Source organism: Syngnathus leptorhynchus, chromosome 22 (genome assembly GCF_054491065.1).
Source record: "Syngnathus leptorhynchus isolate UIUO chromosome 22, UIUO_Slep, whole genome shotgun sequence".
Classification (NCBI taxonomy): Eukaryota; Metazoa; Chordata; class Actinopteri; order Syngnathiformes; family Syngnathidae; genus Syngnathus; species Syngnathus leptorhynchus.
Window position 1 is genome coordinate 5150418 of NC_141216.1, and position 22919 is coordinate 5173336.

A 22919-nucleotide genomic window follows, 5' to 3' on the forward strand; every position below is an offset into this window, starting at 1 on the left:
GAGATCCAACGTCGCACCATCTGGGAAGGGATCGATGCCTGGGATGGCGTGGTGGGGGTTAGTGCTGGATGGCTGCACGAAGCCCAGGTGAGTACTTGCACACACACACACACATTCATACTCAGTGTAACCATTGGGCCAAGAACAACCTTTTAATCTTTGGAAAGAACATCTGAGTGGAGCTAACATGTCCTTCTTGAGTCTTGGGGTCACAGTTTAGGGATGAAAGTTCATAAAACTGATTTGGTTTGTCAAGCTGTCCAGAATGACCCAAAATGACTACCTGGGACTTTTTTGTACATCCGGGTTTTGCCTACCAATTTTGTCTACTATTCAGACTTCAAGGGTGGAATTATCAAATATATATTCTCATTGAAATATATCTTCACTTTCATGTCTTACAGCCACCATGAATTTCAACACCACAATTTGCGATATTTACATATATCCCCGGTGAGATTTATATGTCTAACTATGACAGCTGTACTCTTACTGTCAATTTTCTTTTGAGTGTCAGAAAACCAATTGTCCCCTCAAAGTCACTCATCTTGCGCATCCGACAACGATTTCCTGTAAAGCTGTCAAATCGTTACGGGCGGCACCCCCACCCCATGCAGAGAAGGGTGTGTGTTTTCATACCGCGGCAGCTGCTTAAATCCTAATTGTGATAAATGCGTATGGCAGCAGACGTATGCCTCCATAGCTCAGACCGCGCAGTCGTGTATATTCAAATTTCCTGAGAATTTATACACTATTAGCCGCTATTGCTAACCAATGGGTTGTCATCAATTTATTCAAGGGATATTCACTCATCATAATACTTGGTCAACTGTCTTGAATTTTGTCAATGGATTCTTAAATGGAAAAATCATTTGTATACTTCCATGGAACACATGGAATAAAAATATTTCTACAGTCGCCGTCATTCACAGTGTTCCAATCAATGTGTGGAATATTGTAGTATGCATATGAATTCTTAGATGCATACGTGAGTCCCTCTTTCATCTCCCTAGTCGTTAAGCGCTTGAGCCAATTTAGGAAGGAGATATGTCAACCCCTCCGTACCTCCCATTACCAGAACTCCCTTAGGACTAACGAAACCGGGAGTCTGAGGCCAATTTGAACATTAACCCTAATGACTATCGTCACGGTTCGGCTCACCGTATGGAAAGACTATAGTTCCCATTTTTGAACGATGAAGGTAAAGTTCACAAACCATATGATAAATCTCTGGTGACGATGGTGATGGTGGCGCTCATCCCGTCAAGTAGATCCTCTCTGCTCATTCCTCTGCCTACCCTCCGGGGACTCAGCATGAGGACTCCATCCCATCGCAGCTTAGCGCGTAAACGACTTGACTGCTGTGTGTGTGTATCCCCGCCAGGCGCTTACCGAACACGTCTGCTGGCATTTCCCTCCAACAGGTTGTCACCCAATAGGCCTGGAAAGGCCAAGCAGACTTGGTGGAGGTGAATTAGGAAAAAATGTTTCAAAGTTTGTCTCCTGGAAAAAATATATCATAAAATAGCTTCATGTCTTTTCAAGCATTTTTTAGATTTAAATAAAGGTCAAGTCGTGCTTTGTTCGCACCAGATTAAACACAATATCCTCTCTATGTCGCAATCTCTCTGTTACCGTTCCGCTTATCCATCGAAGGCCTTTGACAAGCACGCATACGCAGTAATCTGCATCATCTAGCAGAGATTAAACTGTTAAAGGAAGACTCTATCCCCTCGCCTCCCTCAGTCGCCATTTATTTGCTTATTCTTATTAAACTGCCAAATACCGAGGCTTGACTTGTAATTCATCCCGCATGGAAAAAAAAAGAGCAGTCGTGACGAGCAGATAACGTTGCCTACAATATTCCGTGCCGACGCTGATAATACAAAACGTTTGTATCTCAAAGAATAGTTTTCCATTGAAATGAATGGTAATGTCATTAATTCGATTTCTTAAAATCGCAGATTATTATAATTTCTGCCATCTAGTGTTCAATTGCCTTCGCTGTACATCGCCGACATAGAAAGAAGAGATATATTATTTGTATAGGAAATCAATTTTCAGACCAATTAAATCAAATTAGAGAACCGACAAAAGAAGTAGCATCCAAATTACATGGAGTGTAAAAACCAAAACCAAAACAAGAGGCGCTTTCCTCTTCCATCTTTCCAAAGCGTGACCCCTCAGCGCTGATCTCGGCAGCTAATAACCGCCGCTTTGTTTTCGCGCCGTGCACCTCAAAGACCGCGAGCATCAAAACCTTATTAAGATGAATGATTGATAGCCCGCCAAGAGTAGCGAGGACGCGCTTAACCCGCTTCGGCTGTTGCTTTGAATCAAAGCGGGGCATGTGTTGTTAATTATCCCAGAGGTTTGAAGGCCGCGGACGTTTCAGACACTTCGGTGGCCTATCAAAGTAGTCGACGCCCAAGTCTTTATTGGTTATGAGAGGGCCCACCTGCACGATATTAAAGAGATGCGTTCTATCAAAGCTATTGATCCGTGAAGGAAAGATCTTCAAAAGAGTTCCATTCAGGTTTTGAACAGCGACCTTCAGTAAAATGAGGCACCACTGCTCAGCACAGTTCACTTTTTGCTACCAAGGTTGATGGGATCCTAACAAAAGGTCAGAGCTAAACTGCCAAGTGTGTCAATGAATAGATAAAGACGGGTCACTTCCTGAACGAGAACAACGAGAACTTGTCCCATGTACGTCTGTATAACAAGCAAGGTGAAAACGTAACACTACCGACCTTAAACGTTTAGCCGGAGGCTCATTTAGGTTGATTTGTTCCGCTAGCCATTCTTTCCCCAGGAGTCCTTTCATGTCAGCTCGGTCGGTATCGTTAACATTCATGAAGAACGCACCACTCGATTGGCCTGTCCGCGACCCAACGTTGACCTTCTGAATATTTAATTAGCCGCCCTGTCCTGCATAGCGAGTGTCGAGTCAAAGGTCCGGGAGAAAACGTTTTCGGATTCTTAAGTCGGTCTTTTGTAGCGGTTTCACATTTGGATGTTTTGACAGTTGATTTGTATCGTCGCTGTAGGTTTGGCAAATCCGTAGAGTAATATGGACACGTGATCTTGAATAAATTAATCATTGAACATCACTGAATGGCTCAGCTGGGCCAAATGTTTGCTGCACCTGAACTTAGCATCAAAAGAACGATTCGGCAGATGCTTCAGAGTGTGATAAAGCCCGTACCGATTTCAGACATTTCCGGACAAAAAAATGATTATAAATCCTCGTCAGCAGACAGACACACATGAAAACAAACTATGTATCGTCTGTCGGCTCGTCTGTCACTCGTGTAGCGATGGAATGATGATTACCAACATGACACCAGGGGCAGGATTAAGGCGGATTACATGGCCGACACACACTGACACATTTACCGGATATGAACAAAACATACTTTGTTACTGTACTTCAAGTATCAGTACTTCGTTTGGGTAATATATGAAGTTAAGAATGTTCTGTCCTGTCCACACAGGAAGTAGGGTGCCAACATGGCCACTCCAAGGAGAAAGTTCACACCTTCTCCCTGGTCCCCATTTTTCGTCATTCTCCTCATCGCATTCCCGGGACCCTTACACGGGCGACCTCTCCTCTTACACTCGTCCATCAACGTGGCGGTGGTGTTCAGCGGTTCCAGTTATCAGAGCGAGGTACGAGGCCGGCTGAGCGGCGAGAACTTTGTGGACCTGCCCGTGGTGGTGAGCCCCGTGACTGTGCTGGTGAACGACACGAATCCGCGCGACCTGCTCACCCGCCTTTGCGATACCATGGCGACGGAGAAGCTGCACGGCGTTGTGTTTGAAGACGATGTTGGGTCAGGTGCCACGACACAGGTGAGAGTCAATGTTGTGAAATGAAAACCCTCAAGCGTCCTTCTTACCATCTGTTTTACTGAAATGCGAAACCGTCGCCGTTCGCCGCCTTTTATTGCCGTGCTGTAACTTTGTCATCAATCAGCCATTTTTATGGAACACCGTGGAGGATAGTGGCATTGAGGCCGAGATTCATTGACATCATTTGGGGTGGTCTTCAGGTGACCGAGGTGGCGCAAATCCTGGACTTCCTGTCAACCCAGACGGCTTTGCCTATCGTGGGCATCAGCGGCGGATCGGCGGTGGTCATCCCGTATAAGGTATTGAGTTTTAATAGTTTGATGGCGACCTTTGACCTCATTCAGCTTCTTTCATCTGTGAATGCTTGAAGAAGGAGGAGAAGGGGAAAATTAACGAAGGAACCTTCTTCGAGGATGAGATGGTTTTTAAAGTGGATGAAGAAGAGAAACCTGACATAAGTCGTTTGTTGTTGCTCAGCTTTTAGGGGGGGGAACAAAAGTCTTCATCTCTTCACACGTCTTGATTTCTTTGCGTAAGCGCCGTTATCAACACCTTGTATTTTTAGCATTCGCTCTCACATGTAGACGCGCATCAACACTCCCGCACACAATAATAGCATACAGTGGGAGAAGAAGTTGCGAGTCAGGTTCCTTGGACTCATTGCTTGTTAGGTTTCATTAGGGTTTTAAGAGTAGGGCTCTAAATCCATCCAGGAATAATGCTCATTCATGATATTTACCATACATGGCATTTAATATTCTCTATTGTATGATATTTACATGGTATTTAACGGCGTATATACCGCCGAGTTCCCCGATTACGTAATTCCTTTCTTGCCCTCATGTAAATTCCTCTCAAGTGTTGAATTCAATTAAGAAACCGTCTGCTCGACCCTGAGCTGCAGGACACCATTAAAAGCCTTAATGAGACGCTTCAGGAGGCTTTGGCTCCCTCGTTGATCTTATCCGTCACCCCAAAATGCCCCCCCCCCCCCATCCCTTAAATCTATTTTGCATACCCACTTTGTAGCATCTATTCAGTATTAAAATGTCTTTTGAGCACCGAATGGGAAAAAGAGACTGTTAGACACAATAGTGCAGGTGGAGAGGCTGATTCTTCTCGCCTCAATGGCTGTTGATTATCAATACCCGCTATGACGAACGTCTTTGATGGTGTCGGAAAGAGAAGCGGCAGCCTCACCCCGGCCCTTCCATCCGCCCCCCCCCCTTTACACACCCAACTGGGTCGCTTAACAACAAAGACGGAAGGCGGGGGAGGAAGTCCTATGAGAGCGGGTTATGGCCTTTGTGTGTATGGACTGCATTCAGATGCGCCTTGCGTCATTTCCATTTGCGACTTGAAGATTTACTAGACACTTTATTAGGTATGCCTGAGCAGTGGAATAGGTTCAGTTTAAGAGCTGTATATAAAGTTTGTCAAGTTTAAAATCGGAGGGTCAATCCTGGGTTAAAGTTCCGTGTCACATCTGGCCCCATGCTAGTTTCACCGCCTCTATCAAATGATCAAGCCAACCACTTGAAGGCGGGCTGGTATTAATTAATGAAGTTTCATTCCTGGCGAGAAAAAAAATTCGTCCACGATTGGAATACCGCTGGGCTTCGGATTTGGTTGACCTCCTTTTCGGAAGAGGCCAGAAGTGAGCGGTCAGAAAAACAAACGGAGAAAGCGGGTCAAACTGTCCTGTTAAAAATACATGAATAGATCCTAAAAAAAGAAATGGCGGTGTGATCCGGTGAGACTTATTGGACCACTTCTGGTCCAAGAGTACAGCAAACGTGCCGGTGGCCTCAAATTGTGACAAATGCTTCCACGTGTCTCTTGGCTGCAAACATCAATCACGAGCTTGCACAAAAAGCCACGTTGAGTCGTTTTATTTGTTTGTGACACGGCGCAGGTGCGCTGCTATGTTAGCATACGCTCCCGTAAGATTGCTAATTACGGATTTGTGAACACGCCAAGGTCATGGCGACAGAAAGTGGACCACAAGGTGTCATGTTTTGATGTTTTGTTTGTGTTTTGTCAATCATATCGGTGAACGTTGTATGGTGGAGTTTTTACAGTTAGCTCGTTCGTTGAGTTAAGTTTAAGGTGACATCCTATTTGGAGGTTAACGTGACTTCTTAAAGTGACGCACCTTGTCACTATCAAGTACTAAATCCCTATTGTTATTTTTTTTGCAGTGATAGGCTTGTGCGCTATTTTTAAGGCTGGCTCCGTGTCGCGGCAGCACCGCACCCTCCCGGGGCGAAGCCCGAGCAACCCCAGACTGAGATTAAATTGAATGACGGCGAGTCTGGCTGTGATACTCTTTTCCGATTCCTCAGGCTCACAGCTCTCAAGAGTAGGGGGGTAGGGGTGGGGATGACAGCTCTACGCCCTCGGAGACGAGGCCCGGAGAGTCAGATCCCAAAAGGCACTTTGACAGTTTAACACTACGTGTTCCCGCCCTCACTACTTTTTATCGGCGAACATGTGCGAGAAGACGTGATGTCGGTGTAGCGCCTGTAGTGCCGCTCTTAAAATAAATACTGTACTTTATTCCGGTGCCTTCTTGCAGCAGCTATCAAATCAGAATATTTTGCATTAAAAGCTGTCTTCCTTCAGATCTCCCAAATATTATAAAAGATATCAGAATGTATTTTTTTTATGCTTATGTACCTCATTATGTAACATGGGATGACACAAACGTAACAAAATCAGTCCCTATGTCGGTTCTAAAGATCACATCCCATCTTGTATGAGTAGATATGCTAATGTATGCTAACACACACACACGCACGCACAGATGATATGCTAACGAATGCTAACACACATGCAACGTGGTGACAGAAAGGGAACAGCTGGTTCACACACACTTGAGAGCAAACACAGAAACTTAATGAGCATACATAAAATGTCAAACGTCATTGTGTTCTCCGAGAGTTCCTACAAAAAGCCGTGTGCAAGAAAGACCATTTGATGTTTTTGTTCAATTTAAATGTCATGTTTAAAAGAAATAATTGCTCTATTAGAAAAGATTGCATTTTTTTAAAAATATAAATATAACGAAAGATCACACAGTAGAGACATTCAAAATGTAGTAAATTCAAAATCTAATTTTAAACTGTGTCCCAAATGATTATATTTTTAAATCTGTAAAGTTTGTCATTAATTGCCGTACTTTCTATGGCAGTCGGAAGGTTCGTCATTCCTACAGATGGGAGCGTCTCTGGAGCAGCAGGTCCTCTGCATGTTCAAGGTATGTTGCTCAAGTTTTTTTGTCCACCAGAAAAAGAATTTGGGGTTTGGATAGGAATCATTTTGATTACCGCTACTAACCCTTGATTACCAAAAGGGCTCCAAAACATTATCACTTTCAATTTTAGATCATGGAGGAGTACGACTGGGGCGAGTTTGCCATCATCACTAGCATGCTGCCGGGATACGACACCTTCGTGGATATCGTTCAGGCCTACACGGATACGTCCTACTTTATGTGGGATCTCCAGGACGTCCTGACCATGGAGATGTCCGTCGGGGCCAACGACATGAGGACCCGACGCATTCTGCAACAGGTCCAATATTTCATATACATATTAAAACTGATCCTATAATTTCTTTGCTAACTTCAAGCGTGGGTTATCGTCAGGTGGACTCGCAGGTCCTTCTGGTGTACTGCTCCTTTGAGGAGGCACATTTTCTTTTCCGCCAAGCCTTTGAGGTGGGTCTGGTGGGGCCGGGCTACATCTGGATCCTGCCCAGCTCAGCTGTGGGCAACCCCGAGGTATCACCACCCGCCAGCTTCCCCGTGGGCGTCATCGGCGTCATCACGGAGCAATGGCGCAAGAGCTTGCGGCAGCGGGTACGCGAAGGCGTCGCCATCGTGGCCAAAGGCGCCGAGAGCTTCAAGAAGCAGCACGGCTTCATCCCCGAAGGACACGGCGACTGCAGCAAACTCGCAAAGCACTCGGGCAACAACACGCTTTTCAGGTACGCTTTCCAATTCCCTCGCTCAACCATTTTGACAACTACTTTCCCAAGTCTGCAAAGTTCTTCATGTCTTGAGACTCGGTGAAGCAGCGTATGGCTCATCGCCTAAGGTTATTTTTGGATTCCCTGTCCCGAGTAATTCAAAACAATATCGTACTTGCAAAAACGTTGGAAAATTTTACCACCCAACTTAACCAACCCAGATTTAATTGCTACCCTTTTTCTTTCCCTAACTCATTAATCATCTTTATGTGTGTGTGTGTTTTTAACCCTTGACTCAAGAGTCATTCTGTCCCGCTTGCCTGTGGCCAAACATGCAAATTAACCTTGATTTATTATTCAGAAGCCAATCTGTCATGGCCGTATCGCATGGTACGTACGCCGTATAACAAACAGCACAAATGGCCTCAGTCGGAACAACACTACCGGCCTCCTATTATCCCCTAATGACTTACCCGGCATTAGATTGAAGCCTCCTGGGGAAGCTGCAGGTTTAATTAGAAAGTGATGATTGCAAGCCTACAAATGAATATGCAAATTCCCCTCTTGTGATGTGGTAAGAATTTTCTTGATTGGAAATAAGGATGACTTTTTTTCTCACAGGCACATGCTGAATGTAACCTGGGAAAGGAGAGACCTGTCATTCAACAGCAGGGGCTTCCTCTCCAACCCTTCTATGGTTATCATCGCCCTGGATAGAGAACGGGTGTGGGATAAGGTATGGGTGAGGCGGAAATTCGTTTCCTCCCTCGTAAATCTCGCAACTTCCTGATGAGACATTATCTCCACAGATGGTTGGTTTTGCTAATGTGCATTATGCTACTTTAACATATTATTCATCTGACAAAAAATAAATAAAAAATGGAGCAAAAATGAGTCTGCTTGGAAGATGACAGGCTAATTCTAGCCTAATGCTAACTAAGAATTTCATAGGTAATGCAAGAAAACGTTTTGATGGGTGTACTGAAACGCTCTCGACGTAAAACGTAATCTCAGCTACACTTGAAATCATTTATTTCCGCTTTGGAGGCACCTCATTCATCACTGCCACCAGACCAGCTAGTGTGTATATATGAACATGTATGATGTGTGTATTTCAACTTTGAGGGGCAGAAATGATTTTGCCCCGCATATTTGACCTGAACCTAGGTGGGCACCTACGGTCGGGGCATCCTGCAGGTGCGCTACCCGGTGTGGCCGCGCTACGGCAACTTTCTGGAGCATGTGACAGATGACCGCCACTTGACCGTGGCCACTCTTGAGGAGCGCCCCTTCGTCATAGTTGAAAACGTGGACCCCGGTACGGGCACATGCGTCCGTAACACGGTGCCCTGCAGGCGCCAGTCCAATCACTCTGAAAGGTACACACAGACGCGGATGTCTAGGCTCTTTTTCCGAAAACGTGTCACCAGACGCCGGGATGAGATTATATTTTGTTTGTTTGCAAGGTCAAGAGCGAGCCGTCGAGCTGACTTGTTTGTTTCACTGATCAAAAAGCTCGCGAGCCGAATCTAAATTTGGCAATTTTATGCAAATGACATGCACTGAGCTCCTGTTTGGAGAACTTCTGCCTTTTAGCAGTCAGTATGCCAGATAATTTTTTTTTATGTAACGACTCTATGGGTAGCAAGACGGGACAAAAAAGGATGTATGGGTTTAACTAGAAATTAAATGACAAATCAAATAATTCATTATAATTCATCCTACACATCCCTCCTTCAATCAGATTGTACTCTGGCAAACAAAAAAATGCAAGCTAAAATAATTATTATAATATAAATAATCAACAAAATAAAATGTAAAAAAAATTAAGATCTATTTTATTTATTTTTTATTTATTATTATAATATAAATAATCAACAAAATAAAATAAAATATAATTAAAATCAATTGTATTTATTTATTTATTTTCTCAGCATCATCGGCCATTCTGAGTCGTACACAAAACTGTGCTGCAAGGGCTTCTGCATTGACATCCTGAAGAAACTTTCCCGCACCATCAAATTCTCTTACGACCTCTACCTGGTCACCAACGGCAAGCACGGCAAACTGGTGCGCGGCACTTGGAACGGTATGATTGGTGAGGTAAGCGGAGGTGGCATCAAAGAAGGACAGAGAAAAGTTTTTCCCTTAAGTTTCACAAACAAAAAACATATGCCGCAGGTTCCTTGAGTGTTGTTTCACCTGCAGGCACAACAAGCATTTGTAGCTTTAAATTTGCTTGCAGTCACAAGTTACTGTCGAGAGCAGAGCTGCCGTTCGGGGGGAACTTTCAAATTCTTTGAAGTGACAAAACAACTTTTTGTCATTTATCAGCCACTTTTAATACCTAATAAATGACCTTTTATAGGCCTCTGTATTATTATCGTCTACACAATTTGAAACCTGCGTCCCAATTTTGTAAGCTACAATAAAATGATAAATGGGGTCTCACATTTTCAATTCATCAAAACATTGACCGACAAGATTTTCTTTATCCTGCTGCTGCAGTTCAAATTGTACAGCAGTACAAACTAAGCCACGACAAATGAAGCTTTTCACACTTTGGAGCTGGAACCAATCGATACTAAACTTCTAATATATGCGTTATGTCGTCTTCCTCCACGCTATTAGCGCTGAAAGGCTCCCAACAGACACCTGCCTCGCTACAGTGTGGACTCTTTGATGGACTCTAAAGTGGGTCAGTGGTGTGACAGCGTGCACACACATGGTGCCACAAACACACACACACACACACACACACATGCATATGGACCGCATCAAAAAGCTGCATGAGAGAGTAAGGCGGCGCGAGCAGGTGTTTTTCTAGAGAGGAGCCTAGCATGTGCATCTGCTCCCAATGTTTATATGTATATATGTATGTATATTTATATATTTGTATTTATTGGTATCTATTTATATTTATTATTATGTATTCATATTTGTATTTAGATTTATTTATATATAAATATATATATCATTTAAATTTATTTATATATAAATATATATATATCATTAAAATTTATATATATGTATATCTATATGTATATCTATATATATATATATATATAAATTTTAATTATATATATATATATATATATAAATTTTAATCATATATTTATATTTATACATGTGCATATGTATATGCGATAAAATGATGTATGTGACAATTTACCGGTTTCTCTGAGTACCGATCGACACAATGCGTCAAACGTGTGTTTCCAGGTTGTGTACCGACGCGCCGACATGGCCATCGGCTCGCTCACCATCAACGAGGAACGCTCGGAGATCATCGACTTCTCTGTGCCGTTTGTGGAAACGGGAATCAGCGTCATGGTCGCCCGCAGCAACGGCACCGTCTCCCCGTCCGCCTTCCTCGGTGAGGTTGTTAACGGCTCCTCCCGCTTTCTCCCGGGATGGCCTACTTTTAAAAAAGTGCCTTCCTCCGCCGCCTCCCCAGGAAAACTTTCTGTTAAGCTTTTATTCCGCCGCTAGCTGGAGCCTACAACTAAATCCCCCATGTCCTCTTCCAAACAACAAAATGCGAAACAAATTCATACCCACTGACGCTTGTTTCCTCCCGCAGAGCCGTACAGTCCGGCCGTGTGGGTCATGATGTTCGTCATGTGCTTGACGGTGGTGGCCGTGACGGTGTTTGTGTTTGAGTACTTCAGTCCGGTCGGGTACAACCGCAGCCTAGTGAGCGCCAAAGGTACGTTTTGGAGAAAACAACCCAGTACGTTCCGGCTAACCTCCGTCCGCATGCGTGAGCCCGTGTCGACTTCCCGGGCTGCAGCTAATCAATCCCGGCATGCACTTCTGACAGAACGTCCCCGGTTGCACGAGTCCGAAAGGTCACTTTCTCGTTTTTTTTTAATTAGCGTTCGTCAGCGCGGTAATCGAAGCTAAGATGGATGTCGGCGCCCGCTCAGCTTGTGCTGTAATGGAAATTGCCGTTTCCTCCATTTCCGTACGCAGCTCCCGGCGGTCCCACCTTCACCATCGGCAAGTCGGTTTGGCTGCTATGGGGCATCGTGTTCAACAACTCGGTACCCATCGAGAACCCCAAAGGGACCACCAGCAAGATTATGGTGCTGATCTGGGCCTTCTTCGCCGTCATCTTCCTGGCGTCGTACACCGCCAACTTGGCCGCCTTCATGATCCAGGAGCAGTACATCGACACCGTCTCCGGCCTCTCCGACAAGAAGGTGAGAGCTTATCCGAGGCCAGCGGGAAACCCGACGATTTCCTCAAACCAATCAATGACTTTGATCTAAAGTGTTTGTCCATCAATATCCCAACGCCGTGTTCTCGCATTCCTCACCCCCCTCCCGCTTCAAGAAAAACACCTCGCTAAATGTCACCTGTAGTCAATAAGAAAACATCTTTGTTTTATTTATTCAGGTAGCCAGTTTTGCTAGCTACGCAGCGCAACAAAGCGACACGTTTCGGCGCTCGTGGAATCTTGCGGCTGATTTGACGGCGAAGAAAATATGCTTTTAAAATTGGATTTAAGGGAGAAGTGCCTCATCCGTTCCCCCTCCTCCCTTCGCCTTCACCTCCATTCTTCCTCGGAGTCCTCGCTCCCCCCCCTTTTTTTTTCCTCATTTACATGTCTTTTTACTACTCACGTATTCCTCATTCTTTTTTTCCCCCTACTCTCCCTCACGTCAGTCCCTTTTCTTTTCCTCTCATCCCGTCATCAAGTCTCCTTGGTTTCCCCGCAGTTCCAGAAGCCGCACGAGCACTACCCCCCCTTCCGCTTCGGGACGGTCCCGAACGGCAGCACGGAGCGCAACATCCGAAGCAACTATCCCGACATGCACACGCACATGATGAAGTACAACCAAAAGGGTGTGGAAGAGGCGCTCGACAGCCTCAAAACCGGGTACGGTCTTTTTTTTTTTTTTTTTTTTTTTTTTGCACAAAAGACTTATTTTTAACTCGCCCTCTTGCTACTTCGTTTGATGACACTTTTTTTTTTTTTGTCGCGCATATTTCAGGAATGTGCTGGATATATTTTTAGATTAAGAAAATCACTTCTAGTGCTTCATTTGTATTTCAAAGTGTTGTCTTTTTGGGGAGAGGTGAAATGGCTTATATTTGGGAGAGTACAAAAGATAGATTGACGTCATGGTCGCTGTGTAAGAAATGTGGAATTGTTTGCAGAAAACTGGATGCCTTCATCTACGACGCGGCCGTACTCAACTACATGGCGGGCAAGGACGAAGGTTGCAAGCTGGTCACCATCGGCAGCGGTAAAGTCTTCGCCACCACCGGCTACGGCATCGCTTTGCAGAAAGACTCACGCTGGAAGAGGCTCATCGACCTGGCGCTGTTGCAGTTCCTCGGCGACGGTGGGCGAGCGATCAAAAAGCTTGCGTAACGCCATTGTGTCAAGCGTGGAGAGAAAACGCGGACCCCCGCTTTGCTTTGTCTGTGTTCTCCAGGCAAATGTCAATGCTTGCGGTTGTTAACTCAAAGGACAATTTTACCACTTGGGAACGAGCAAGAAAAATCGACGATGAACGTTTTTAACAAACACGCCGACAATTTACCCGTTGTTATGACATTCGACACGAAGGCGTTGGGATTGTATCTCAAAATATGAAAAAAACTTTCCCCTGTCAAAGTCATTGTTGTCACGGGCCGCATCGTCGTCGTAGTTTCCTTCGGAGGGCCGTTAAATAAATATATGAACGTCCCATATTAAGATGAATGGTCATACAATTATTTCTAGAAAGTCGTGAAGACAATTCGCAGTTTTTGTATTGACACAAATTTCGTCTTGGCTGGCCATATATAATTACACTACGGGCCAAAATTGCCCCACTGGCCAAAGTTTGACACCAATGCCTTACATCCTGGCTCTACTCGGTTAAAAGGAAATATATGGCGTACCCTTATTTATTTTGCAGAATGGAGGCAGGCATTCCGTGAAGAATGAAATCCATGGGAATGGAGCGTGCGCGATTATCTACAATACATTATACAAACACACACACACACACACACTGTATACAGCATTATAAACAAACCATGAAAGCTGCTGGTACAGAGTTAATATTCATACCTTCACGGAGGGATTTAAGTCTCAACACTTATCCATAAACATATTCTTTTATGCTTTCCATGAAGCTATGATAATGCGGATGGACAATCAAGTGATAAAACCTCCCATGCGGCAGCCATGTTTTTTTTTTTCAATGTATTCTATCATTCCAGGTGATACACAACGGCTGGAGACAGTGTGGCTCTCGGGCATCTGCCAGAACGAGAAGAACGAGGTGATGAGCAGCAAGCTGGACATTGACAACATGGCGGGTGTCTTTTACATGCTGCTGGTGGCCATGGGCCTCAGCCTGCTGGTATTCGCCTGGGAGCATCTGCTCTACTGGAAGCTACGCCACTCGCTCCACAAGTCCCATAAACTCGACTTTCTTTTGGCTATCAGTCGGGTGAGGCCCACGAAAGGAAACATTCATCGGAATCCTCGTTAGCATCAATCACGAGCTATTTATTCGGTTTTCTTTCCTTTTCAGGGTATCTACAGTTGCTTCAAGGGTGTAGAAGATCACGGCCGTTCATCCGGTCTAGCCAAACCTGACCTGACATCCAACTATGCCCAAGCCAACATGCTGAAGATGCTGCGCACCGCTAAGGACCTGGTGTCCACCGCCAATGTCGAGAGTTCCCTTGACAATGCCACCAAGACGATCGAGCACTTTAGCCGGCACAGCGGGAGCGGCTTGCCGGTCCGTGTCCCCCATGTGGCTGCCGAGACGGTACCCGGAGGCTTTGCGTATGTCATGGAGAACCACGTGTCCTTCCCGCAGCAATCTATCTCGCCGCAGAGGTGCGTCAGCAGACCCACGCCACTGCGCTACACGCTCCCAACCCACTCCACTCCCTGTCTATACGAGCGCCCGCTTCCCGTGTCCAGCCTCAGCAGCCCGCACCTGGCGGTCAGCGAAACGCTCCCCCATCAGCATCCCCGCCATTACCAGACCACCGGAAGACTATATGTAGACACCCACCCGCACTCGAGGTTCATCTCGTACACAGACCTGCAGCTGCCTGACATCTATACCTCCCATCCTGTCCCCGTGGTCCAAAACCAAAACACGGAGGGAGGCATCCACCAGAGGAAACGGAGATCCAAAAGCTTCCAGTCTGGGGATGGTGACACAGAGAGAAGAAAGTACAGAGATCACGAGAAGAACAAGCTCACCCTCAGCGAGCTCAAAGCCAACAACCTCCAGTGCAAACACATCTCTACCCCCAGCATGGAGAGCATCTACTCGGTGGAAGGGACGTGTCCTCCGGTGGAGAACTACAGATCCTGGCCTCCGGAGGATCTCATGTTGAGGGGAAGACGTAGGCGCCGCCGCCCCTCATTCCTGAAAGCAACATGGGGCAGCGAGCAGATCCACCAGCTCGACGAGTCCCAATCATCTCTTTCCAGCCAGTCGCCCTCCACGCTTCCTGACCTGTTCCCGTGCATCCTCACGCCAACCATGGCTGCAAAGGCCCACAACCCCGCCTACCTCCGGAACAACCTGTGCCTCCCGCGGAACCAGGCATACCTCCACATACGGGAGGATCACAGGAGGCCCGCTGGTCGTAAAGGCCAACGGCTGAGGTATTCCCAGTCCACCCATCTCCCGACATACGGTGAGGCGGTGCGGTACGGTGCCGGCTTGGGGCGAGGGATGGTACGGAGAGCCACCAGCCTGCTCAGCAGACAGTACGCCCACTACCTGAACTCCTATCCCGGGCTACCGCTCTACCACTCCCCCCTTGACCTTCAAAACCACAACCAGACCCCAGGCAGTCACTCAGTAGCCAGTCCCGTATGCCAACTCCTGGCCTGCGGTGGGGGGCGATGCGGGGGACAGCGGTCCTTGCTGTACCAGGACAGCCTGTACGGGATTTATCAGAGCTCCCAAACTGGATCGGAGACGCAAGGAAGTCAGGGAGGAGTTGGCCAGGCAGCAGGGAGCCCCTGCGTGCTCCGACCCTGGAAACGGGTGTCCAGTTTGGAGTCGGAGGTGTGAACCATAAAGACCAAGGAGACTTTACAACTGACCACTGTGGAGAAGGTTGGCTAATCGTGTTTTTTTGGGGGGGAGACCTTCAACGATTGTGAACATATGCACTGAAGATGGGATCCTCTCGCTTGTGCGTTTCGTGCACTAAATTGTCCATGGTGTCGCTTTGTGATCGAAGTATAATCGGAATTTTTCATGCTGTGATTCGTGGTGTACATATTTTACTGTGGATGGGATCCAAACTCTGGGTGTCATGTCGCCAACTGTGAAGAGATAGCGACGGGGATTAAAGGATCACATCTTTCCAAACTGTCACCAAAAAACAAAACACAAACGCGTTATGAAAGAATGCATATGTGAAGAATTGAGGAAATTTTGACAGGGCAGCGCTATGCTAGGATGATATCGGTTTGAGACATCTGCGAACAGACATCAGGTAACTTCTTCAAAGCGGCTATCTATTTTTATAACAACGTACTACTGTAGCTTATTATTGTCAGAGAAGAAGAATCGCGTGGATCAGTAAGCTTTAAGCTTATTGTTCGATGTTTTGATAGTTTGGAGGCTAGCTTGTTTGTTAGCAGGAGTAGACAGAAACAACATAACGGCTCGCCGCTAAACTTTGCAGGTGGGTGCCATACGAGTCTCGGAAAAACGTGAACAAAGTCCACATGAACACGAGGGTGGTACTATCCGGACAGCACTGACCAGCACGAGGTGTCTTATTCATTCCAACCATGTGCTCCTTGTAGGGCCACAATACAGCACAGAAATTACACAAGGGCCTCACAATACTTTGAATATTTATTCCAAAATGTTATATTGATAAGATGTTATTTCAGTGTCATTCATGTAATCGACTTACAATAGGAATTTATAGTCACTCACAAATTTTCTATTCACGTTTCTGGCACATTGTGTCAAGATAGCATATTTGTTACTAATATACGTGCTCAGTTTACCTATTAGGATTTTCATCGCTCTCTCTTTTCCACTCTTTTGTATTCCCTCGTCATCCCCCCCCCCCCCCCTCCCCGCTTCCCTCGCGCCACTTTTAATTGCTTAATAATCAATTTTTAAATGAGGTGATTGAAAGCTATTATACTATCTATATTACCAATTGCCCTCACCCTGTAATTAATCACTCAGACCAATTAAAGAGCCTTTTGGGATGACTACAAATGTGTGTCTATTTTTATAAATAGATCTCGATTCGTGTTGTCAAGTTTAGTACGTTTATTTACCTTTAGTGCGTATAGATCAAAAAGCACAAGAATGGGGGAGATAACAGCGAGCCATGCAGAGATAGGGCAGCGAGGGGGGGTATACGAGAACAGGTGGGGAAGTGAGCGCGAGATCTATTTCTGTGGTTGCGAGACAAGGGGTGTTAATGAGAGAATACTGAGGGAAAAAGTGGGAGACGTTTGAGCGGAAATCCCTCCAAAGGTGTCTGGAAACCTCGTTCATCAAAGAAGATGAAAGTTACCATGTGACGCAGCCCGTTTCATCGTTGCGACGAAAACCAAGTCTTCAAAGTGTAATCTGACAATTATTTGAGTTGATAACATTTTTGGGGTTCGGGTAAAGGGTTGGTATTGTCGGAAAAGTTGGGTAGGGGGTCAGAGGTTAACGGGTTACAAATCTGGACACTCAAACGCGTTGGGATTAAGAGGTACGATCAAGGCTTTATCGAAACACTAAAGCCAATGTGTGTGTGTGTGTGTGTGTGTGTGTGTGTCAGGCTCGGGCCGCAGCTTGTCTCCCAATCCGAGACGATTGGATCTGCCAGCTAGCAGGAACGTTAATTACTAGCCCAATCTTCAGGCACAATTCCGATACAATCGTTCCCAGCTTGGCCCATTCAGACGGGCCCGGAAAGCAAGCCCTGCCTTCTATTCAAACCCAATTTCAAGGTACGGGGGTGGTGGAAAGAATGTAATCGAATAAGCGGAACAATAAAGATGGAATCCAGAGAAACATTCTCCCGCCCCCGTCGTGCGATTTTAAATATTAAATCTCATTTGTAATCTCTAAAATAGCCGGGGTGATGATTGATAACGGAGCCTTCGGCGGGGAATTGTGTCTGTCACCGATTTAAAGACAGGGTAAGTGACTTAATGAGACAGATTGCATCTTAATTACCATATCAAAGTTTTTGTATGAGTGACATCACAACTTTGTGATTTTCTGTTCATCAAGCCAAAAGATTCTACAGAGCGCCACATCGCCAAAAATTAAACCTGGCGAAAAAAAAATTGTTTTTCTCCGGGCTATTTTCATGTGCAGATGTTACTTGGAGGTGATATGGACAGAGCTTCGTGAAATGGAAGAGCCAACTCCATTTCAGTTAGCTTCCCAGAGGAAATCAAAAAGACGACAGGGGCTATTAGAACTTTAGGGAGACGATTCCAAAACCTGCCGGGTTCGCCAACACAGTGACATTCATCCTGATTGTTTATCAGTTTAATCCTTTATTTTACATAATCCTTATCGTCTAGAATCTGAGATAATCAATTTCCAAGACAAAAGCAATCCCTCTAGAGAGAGTTTCTGGAGACTCATTGAATTCATGTCCATCTCCTCGTCCTCCTTCTGTCTCACTCACTGGTCCAGATGCTAAATCAGGTCATTTAGCTAGAGGCTACACATGCTGTTGCTTTTTCGATGATACCTTCCCGGCGGAAACAAAGAATGACCAATTTTGTCATTTTGCATGAAAGATGCTATCTAAAGGTAAATTTGGCTCCTTGACTCTTCTGATTGAATAAATCCAGTGGCACCAAGTCGGAATTAAAAGCTTTATTTTTATACGGTGAAAATTCACTTTTGTTTTCTGCCAGCCTAAACACAACCAGAAGCACTGACCTACATTTACAACCTAAATTCTAATATTTAATATTTATAATTCCCAACAGTCTCTATACAAGGCACATTTCTTAGAAGACCTGAAATGTGAGAAATGGAATGTCAAAGCAAGATTCCTTGTTGCCCACATACGTAGTATCTCCTTAGGGCAGAGTTCACAATCATGTTCATTTAGCAGCTGTTGCGGTTTTCATTTTGTGTTTTTTGAGGTTGCAGGGCAAGAGAGATGGGCAAAGGATGTGGAGCGTAAAGTCATTAAAAGAATCGGTGACAGTTTGCACACCTTCAATTTGTCCGTGACCTCTAAAACCCTCGCGGGCATCTTTCTACACACAACCTGTGTGACAGTAAATGCGTTCCAATTCCACCTGTGGCAAAAACATCTAAAAGTGTAACTCATCCAGAACATCGTGTTCAAACAACCATATTTTTGGTGTGATTTGAGGCACAAACGGCAAATTGAATGCGGAACGTTGGGGTCCCGTGGGATTTACCGCTCGAAACCGGTCGGCGTACTTCCGAAAGGCACTCCTGATGTGATTACGCCGAATTAAAGAGTATTAAATGCCGCATCACAATTACACATGCACGCACTCCCAACTCGCACTCCCAAATCAGCATGAATAAATAACAATGCAATAATGACGACACCCTGAGACGTGCGTGCAGTTTCTCAGCAATAATATTTGCAACCTCATTTGCACCCTCACCAGTACCAAACTCCAATCCTGCACCTATAATCCTAACCAATCCTGGACCTATAATCCTAACCCCAATCCTGACCTATAACCCTAACTCCAATCCTGCACCTATAATTCTCATCAATCCTGGACCTATAATCCTAACCCCAATCCTGACCTATAATTCTAACTCCAATCCTGCACCTATAATCCTAACCAATCCTGGACCCCTAACCCCAATCCTGACCCATAATCTTACCCACAATCCTGTAGCTATAATCCTAACCCTACTCCTAAACCTAGAATCCCAATTCTAAATCTTTAATCCTAGCCCCAATCCTGACCTATAATCCTAACCACAATCCTGAACCTAGAATCTCAACCCCACTCCTAAACCTAGAATCCCAATTCTAAATCTTTAATCCTAGCCCCAATCCTGACCTATAATCCTAACCACAATCCTGAACCTATAATCTCAACCCCACTCCTAAACCTAGAATCCCAATTCTAAACCTTTAATCCTAGCCCCAATCCTGACCTATAATCCTAACCACAATCCTGAACCTATAATCTCAACCCCAATTTGAATCTATAACCCTTACCCAATCCTGAACCTATAATCCTAACCCCAACCTAAACCTTTAATCCTAACCCTATAATCCTAATCCCAATCCTATGAGCAAATTTTAGATATTGAATCCTAACGGCAAAACCTAACCGTCGCCACACCCTAAATTTTTTCCCCAACGGCAATACACGGTGAAATAGCCTGACCTCTGCGAACATCACTAAATGCGTCAGACCCTCCTCTTTGTCCTCTTGCGTGTCAGATGGAAGCAATAAGTGTCATCTTCAAGATCATCGCCATCAATACTCCCTGATGGGACAAACCCCGCGTGGTGATGACGCTCATGATAGCCTCACGTCATTTCCACGTGTTACACTCCAATAAAACAACAACAAGGGAACAAAACATAAAATATTGTGTCATTGACCCCCTTTTTCCAACAACAAAGAACTCGGCGGAGACGCTTTGATGACAAGGTCATGTTTTTTGTTTACATGCAAATTAGGTCAATCGGAAGGCATGCCATAAAGTGATTTACTGTTTTGTGAAATTTTGATTATCAATTGAGATTTGATCTTCCTGGATGGTGTCAATGTACCTAATGTTGTGACCATCAGGAACGTACGGCAGCCTTGATGGTGGGAGGGGTTAAGTGGTATGAAGGCACAGTCCCTCCTCTTCCTCTTCCTCCTTCCATTATGCCACTTGTCACAACAAAGTGATGAGTGACGAGGTCCGAGGAAAAAAAAAAAAAACAAGGGCGACCGCTCTCCATCGCTAGATGATGTCATCACCCAAACGTTGGGTGTGATGAAGAGGAAGAAAACAAAATGGTTGGTGGTCCCTCCCAATGCTGCCATCTGTCATCTTGGATGATGAAGGTCAAATATGTTGGAGATGTTGTCCCTTTCCTTAACCGCAATCCCGAACCCGGGTCTACCCTGGAGAGCGGTTCAAAAAATATAATTCAATCCAGGTAATATGAAAACTAATATTAGTTTGAACTTTGACCTCACACAATCCCATCAAAGATACTTTGAAGTTATTTTTATAAGCCCTCACTTGAACTAAATATCCACCGAGGACTTTTTAAAGCGCTTCATGGCGTTTGAAGAATGATTTTTAAAAACGTTCAAACCCACTCTTGAGTCATCGCAGCGATTGCGACATTTGATTAATATTACGAAAAAAATAAATAACATCTTGCTCAATGTCAACTAAATTCTGTCTTTTGCAGAGATGAGAGGCAAAAAGCAGCGCTTATGAATCACAGCTGTCATTTGAGGCCCGAGGGGCAGGAAAGATTCTGCCCCATAATGACACTAACGATGATTACGCTCAGGATAGTACCTGAAGCTTTCGTAAAAGGAGTTACCCAACAGGCAACACGTTCAAAAATCAAACTAATAATCCAAACGAAAGCAGCTCAACCTTTAACTGGGTTGCCATTTTTTTTTTTTTTCTCTCATTTTCGACCAGATTGATCTGAGATGGCAAAACACGTTCAATACCTGATGAATATGACACGCACACGTGCAAACACGCCCAACGTAAAGGACAATAAGGGAAGAGAGATGAACACATTCAGGCCAAGTGTCGTGTGACATGAATCAAAAATGACTCCTTCAGGTGTCTTGCAGTTTTTCTTGATCGATTCTCGCCACGGCTGTTAGTTAGCTAGCAAGATTGCGGCCTCCTCGTGAATACAAATTGAGATTTTTTCTTTTTTCTTTTGAGTCACAATTTCCCTATCACACTAAAATGTTACTTTTTTTTTATTCACATATTGTACAAAAATATGTATAAACATGACACGAGGAACGTGCACAAACAAAGTCGCACCGACGTATATATGCGAATCAACGCTATTAGTTTGTGCACCATCAATCACCAGTGACACATTATTAACCATAATATTACTGGGGGGAAGATCTAGATTGCCTCACACATACACGCGCACAAACTCTCAGTTATTCCTTCAGGCTAATTGAATTTAGTGTAGCCTAATGCCACCATTTGTTTGGTCATATATTTTTTTTTAACTGTCATAAAATTGTCAGGTCAGTTTTTCCCTGCACGGCCGACCGGAGTCAAAGAATGAAATGCACTGATTGGTGTGTTTTAATTTTTTTTATGCTAATTTAGGCCTCAGCGCTATGACGGTCCTCGGACTGGGAAAGTCCATGTGGGATGAGCTCGGTTCCCGACTGTAGGATGATTGACAGCTCAATATGCAAATGAATTGAACTTTTTCATGGTGCGAGGTTCATACTTCAAATTGGCCAATTAGTGTAGACTCTTTCGGTCCCGCCCTCTTGACTGTCAATCATAACATGCAGTACCAAGTGGTTGGCTACTTAACATCAGTCACACTTTTTTTTTTCTTTTCCCCACGAGTGATTTTTGAGGGCAAGTTTTTACTTGGTCCTACAGGATGTGAAGTCTGACAGCCGAACGTCTTGAGGGTCCAAATTATTCCACCTTTTCTGTCAACCTCTCATCACATATTCCGTCGGAAAAACGGCAAAAAATTGTCATGTTTCATGAACGTAATCCTCTTAACATGTCATCTTGTTGCTCCTCCACATCTCCACTGGAGATCTTTTCCCTTTGTTTCAATTCAAACTCTCTACCATTGATTAATTTATTAGGCTACGCTGGAATCCTCTCCGTCTCTTTTCTTTTGAGAACTTGCAAGAGTTCAAAGGTGATTAAAAGACATCAAAAATTCCTCCACATGACGGCAGCGTGATGGGCCACATGAGGAGTGGGAAATCTTCTTAATGAGAGGAAACAGTGAGACGGCTAGTGCTGTTTCTAATATTTTGGTTATTTTCTATAGCATAGATTTACCTCCCGATATGAACTAGCATCAGTTTTTGTTCTTCATCACTAAATGAAATGGAAGTCCAAAATATGTCCAGTAGCTAA

General features: G+C 44.7%; 1 protein-coding gene across 1 annotated transcript; it reads left to right on the plus strand.

Annotated features, from left to right (window-relative positions):
- The first annotated feature begins 2480 nt into the window (after window positions 1-2480).
- LOC147039590 (glutamate receptor ionotropic, NMDA 2C-like) lies at window positions 2481-17000 on the plus strand. Its single transcript, XM_085903535.1, has 16 exons — window positions 2481-2626; window positions 3498-3855; window positions 4056-4154; window positions 7049-7114; window positions 7242-7430; window positions 7505-7845; window positions 8449-8563; window positions 8995-9206; window positions 9762-9930; window positions 11050-11203; window positions 11411-11536; window positions 11803-12032; window positions 12552-12712; window positions 12994-13181; window positions 14050-14282; window positions 14367-17000. Exons 2-16 carry the CDS (start codon window positions 3514-3516, stop codon window positions 15879-15881), a joined length of 4140 nt encoding a protein of 1379 aa, XP_085759661.1. The 5' UTR covers window positions 2481-2626; window positions 3498-3513; the 3' UTR covers window positions 15882-17000.
- The last annotated feature ends 5919 nt before the right edge of the window (window positions 17001-22919 follow it).

Coding starts and splice junctions, on each gene's coding strand:
- LOC147039590 (XM_085903535.1), top strand. CDS start 3,514: ATGGCCACTCCAAGGAGAAAGTTCACACCTTCTCCCTGGTCCCCATTT. Junction 9,207..9,761: donor CAGTCCAATCACTCTGAAAG/GTACACACAGAC, acceptor TTATTTTCTCAG/CATCATCGGCCATTCTGAGT. Junction 11,204..11,410: donor CTCCCCGTCCGCCTTCCTCG/GTGAGGTTGTTA, acceptor TTCCTCCCGCAG/AGCCGTACAGTCCGGCCGTG.